This window comes from Belonocnema kinseyi, chromosome 8, assembly GCF_010883055.1.
Source record: "Belonocnema kinseyi isolate 2016_QV_RU_SX_M_011 chromosome 8, B_treatae_v1, whole genome shotgun sequence".
Taxonomy (NCBI): Eukaryota; Metazoa; Arthropoda; class Insecta; order Hymenoptera; family Cynipidae; genus Belonocnema; species Belonocnema kinseyi.
This window is the reverse complement of record NC_046664.1, coordinates 16312486-16316929: the sequence shown is the minus strand read 5'-3', so window position 1 is coordinate 16316929 and position 4444 is coordinate 16312486. Positions and strand designations below refer to the sequence as shown.

Genomic DNA, 4444 nt, shown 5'->3' with positions numbered 1-4444 from the left:
TATGTACTTTGAAACGTTCTTTCAGTAAAGAATAATGTTATGCTTGTGAAATTTAGAACTGCGAAACTTTGAGGCTATTTCTTGAATGAATAAAAAACTTTTATTTATAATTTGTATAAAAAAAAGTAATTAAATTTGAATTTCCGCAGAACGCGGATCAGAAAGCAGATTGCGCACTCTGGTAGGTGGTAAACATTTGTCGAATCATTTTCTCGAGTAGCTTTACGTTCTAAAAGAATCGTATAATCCATGGTTCAATCCATTTATGGATACGTTCAGAATTTCGTATACAGGTGATTGTAAATTGCGTAAATTGTTGACACTTTGAAAACTTTTCTGGATCTTTGTGTCAAGGGCAGTATTTATTATTTCTTCAGAACAAATAATGAATTTTTTGGCCGTGTAATGTGTTATAAAAATACTAATTTCAGTGCATAAACACTAAAAATCTCAGGTCAGTCCCAAAACGTACAAAATTAAAATTATCTTCTTATTTTATTTCTTTAATATATGAGATGCAAAAGGTTCGCTTTTTTGATATAAAATCATGTTAATTTTTAATGCAACAATATTAAATGAAAGATGAGTCATAAATTGAAGAAAAAAAGTCAAATGAAACATTGTTTAACAATATGATACAAGAATAAGGTGCAGATTGCATAATGTCATATCAAATTTTAGTATTATATCGCCCTCTTATGAATCTTTGGACATTTCGGTAACCTTCAATCGAAAATAAATAATCAAATTTAGGGTAAATATCCCGGTAATGGATGGTCCAAATAATCTTGGAACTTGGTTATAATTTGAATATATTGTTGAAAAATATATTAAAAATCACGTTTTGTGTTCAAGTCTAACTATTTTGACCATTTTAAAATGTTTAATGAAATTTCAATAATTTAAAATTAGGTAAAAAAGCAAGAAAATTTTCGCACGATTACCAATAAGAAAACTATTCAATTTTTGGTTAAAAATTCCTCGTTTTTTGTTTGAAAATTGTATTATTTTGTTTAAAATTCAATTGTTTTCTTGAAAATTCGTCTTTTTGGCTTTAAAATTCAAGAATTTTATTAAAATTTGTTCCCTTTCTCGGCTAGAAAATTTCTTTAAATTAAACAATCAATTATTTTGGTGAACATTCGTCTTTTTTGGTTAAAAATGCAACTGTATGGATAAAAATCAATTTATTTCAGATCCAAATTAACTTTTTTTGTTGGAAATTCACATTTTTGGGTTAAAAATTTTACTATTTTATTAAAAATTTTCTTTTTTTCTTTAAAATGCAACTATTTTGTTAAAAAGTCATCTTTTTTCTGTCATAAATTGATCTGCTTGCTGGAAAGTTGTACTGCCATTGTTAAAAATGTATTTTTTTATTGAAAATTTATCTCTGGTTAAAATTTTTTTTCTGAAAATTTAACTTCCATTTTTTGTTAAAAACTGGTTTTTTATGGTAACAAATTCACGTATTTTTTTTTTTAAATTCTTATTTTTGGTAGAAAATTAATTTTCTTAATTGAAATTTAATCTTTTTTTGTTAAAAATGAAACTGAAAATGCACATTTTCGGGTCGAAAATTCTACTAAACACTTGAAAATTTCAGAGTTTAAATATAAAATGTTGATAAAATTGTTTTAAGTTGATCAAATTTAAATATAAATTACTCATTTTGAAAATTGGACTTGAGTTCGAGTTTTTATTATTATTTTTTTTTTATTTGAAAATGAGAAAATTATGTTTCTAATTTTTTTTAGTAAAAATCGAGAAGATTTTAAGGCATTTTAAAAAAATGTTCAGGATAAAAAAATATATATATAATTCGAATCATTTTAAACTATATCTAAAAGTTGTGAAAACTTTTTAAAAAATTAAAGTTTTTAAACAGATTTCAAACAAAATATAAATGTTTAAATACTTAAATAAAAATTTGAAGCTTTTTAAAAATTTTTAAAGGTTTTATGGTAATAAAAAATCTCTTATTTTTAAAATGATTTTTTATTTTGAAAAATTAATTTTAAGAGAATATTTAAAAAGGATTCCAAAACATTTTAAAAGCTTTCAAAAAGTGTCAATACAAAATTCGGAAGCTCTTAAAGCAATTTTTTAATTTCACAGAATTTAAAAAAAAATTTAGAGAAATTTCGCTTCATTTAAAAAATATTTAAAAACTCTAAAAATATTTTCAAGGATTTCTCACAAAATGTAGAGTTTTTCAGATTTTGAACTAAAATTTTGAAGTTTTATTTAATTTCAATTCCTATTTAAATATTATTTCAGTTTGAAATATTCCATCTTTAAACCATTCATTTTGAAATTGCTTAATTAATTTTTTTTTTAATATTTAGCAATTTTCAATTAATTTAAAAATCAGCAGTTATAATTGAAATATTCAAACATAAAAAATTTTTAATTGAGTTGTTTGAAAATTCCTTGGATTGTTAAAATTATATAGTTCTAAATTTTAAGTTTTAAACATTACAATTTCAATTGGTGAATTTTCAAAATTTTTGTTTCGTAAGTGAAATATTGATTTTTTTTAAAATAATAATTGTACAATTATTATTCCAGAATGAATTATAATTTAAATAATTTGAATTTAACGAGTTCTAATTTAAAAAGTGTTTAGAAAAATAATTTTGAATGCTTCTAACTTAAATTTATTTAAAACAATATAATTTTAAACATTTACGAATTTATTGATTTATTCTTTAACGGCATTTTATTTTAAATTGAAAAATGTTAAAATCATTTCATACACGTAAATTATTGAACATTTGAATAAAAAAATTCGGAATTAAAAATTATTTACGCTTCAATTTGAAAAGTTAAAATTTCAAAATAGTTCCACTTTCAGTTCTTTAATTTGAAGTTCAGTTTTAATTAGTTCAATTGAAAAAAAAAATCAGCTTAGCATTTTTTTAATTTAAATTATCTTGCAAAATTGTTGCAAATCGGGGAATACCCTGAATTTTTTCATCCTTTAAAACGGCCAGCCTGAAAATATTTTTTCAATTTAACATGTTTTTTTAGTTTAAGGGAAGACTTTTGTCGTTTTATTTATTTATTATTTTTTTTGTAACAGATTTTTATTGATTTGAAAGGGAAAAAATTATGGTTTTGATTTTTTTTAGTAAAAATCCGAAATATTTTAAGGCATTTTCAAACAATTTTCAGAATAAAAAAATATATTAAAAAATTCGAAAATTTTTAAATTATAGCTAAAAGTTGTTGAATGCATAAAAAAATTAAAGTTTTTTTAAAACAAATTTTAAACAAAGTGTAAATTTGTAAATACTGAAAAAAATGCGAAGCTTTTTGAAATTTTTGAAAGGTTTTAGGGTAATAAAAAAGCTCTTATTTTTAAATTGATTTTTTTTCTATTCGATCTAAAAATATTGGTGGGATTTTTTTTAGAAAATGGCTGGAATTCGGGTGCAGCAAAAGTTGCTAACAAATACCTTCAGAAATTTTCACCGGGGTACAATATTTCGTGAAAAAAAATCTACTGAAACATTAAGCACTGCCTCTAAAAATGTGGAACCGAAAAAAGAGGAAGATACAATTAAATCTCCACTTGGTTCGCTATAATTATATTAAAATATTTATGTACCATATAATTTAATTTAATATAATAATTTTATTAATAATTTTATCAGGTGCTGTGATGTACAAAACAAAAACTTTGGATAAATATTTACTTGTGTGGTTTAAAAAATATAAATCTGTTGCCGATGTGCCATATCAAATTCGGTGAGTCTTGTTTTTCCTTTTAAATATTAAAATATTAAAATAATTTTTGAGTAGAAATTTTTTTACAAATTCAGCTATTAAATTTTTCAATTATTAGTTCATAAATTTTTCATTTTAGGTCTTTATTTTCAAGTTTACATTTTCTATTTGAAGAATTCTTAAATGCAGTTGGAAATTATTTTTATTTTAAATATTTTTTCTGAATTGAAAGTCGATAATTTTTTTAAACTATTTAACAAATTTTTTAATTTTAAGTCAAATCGCTTTTTTATGTATAAATAAAGTTTGAAGGATTATTAATTTTAAAGGATTAAAAATTAACGTAATTTAACTTGAAGAATTTTCGTATTAAAAAAAGTTTGAATTTCATAGTTACAATTTTAAAAGAAAGAGATGAAATTTTAGTATTTAATATTGTGCAGCATTGAAAGAGGAAATTTGTTTGCAGTTTTATTTTTAATATTTTTGATGACTTGGAAGCGAGAAAATTTTAATTTTTGTTCAATTGGCAGAGGGGCATTTTATATTTTTTCAGATTTTTATCGTGTTGGACAGGACGAATTTCAATTTTTTCTGAAATTGAAAAGTATTTAGTTCTTTATTCATAATGTGTCCCCTAAGGGTTTACATGACTTCCATTCCTTACAATCTTTCCGTTTACATCTATATATTTTTTACAATCTTATCCTTT

General features: G+C 22.2%; 1 protein-coding gene across 1 annotated transcript in view; it reads left to right on the top strand.

Annotated features, from left to right (window-relative positions):
• Positions 1-274: 274 nt before the first annotated feature.
• LOC117177976 (UPF0389 protein GA21628) overlaps positions 275-4444 on the top strand; it is a 10188-nt gene continuing 6018 nt past the window's right edge. The window contains exons 1-3 of the mRNA XM_033369131.1: positions 275-454; positions 3418-3580; positions 3660-3753. Of these exons, the coding sequence (XP_033225022.1) occupies positions 3421-3580; positions 3660-3753 (254 nt within the window). The 5' untranslated portion in view covers positions 275-454; positions 3418-3420. The remainder of the gene's footprint in view (positions 455-3417; positions 3581-3659; positions 3754-4444) is intronic.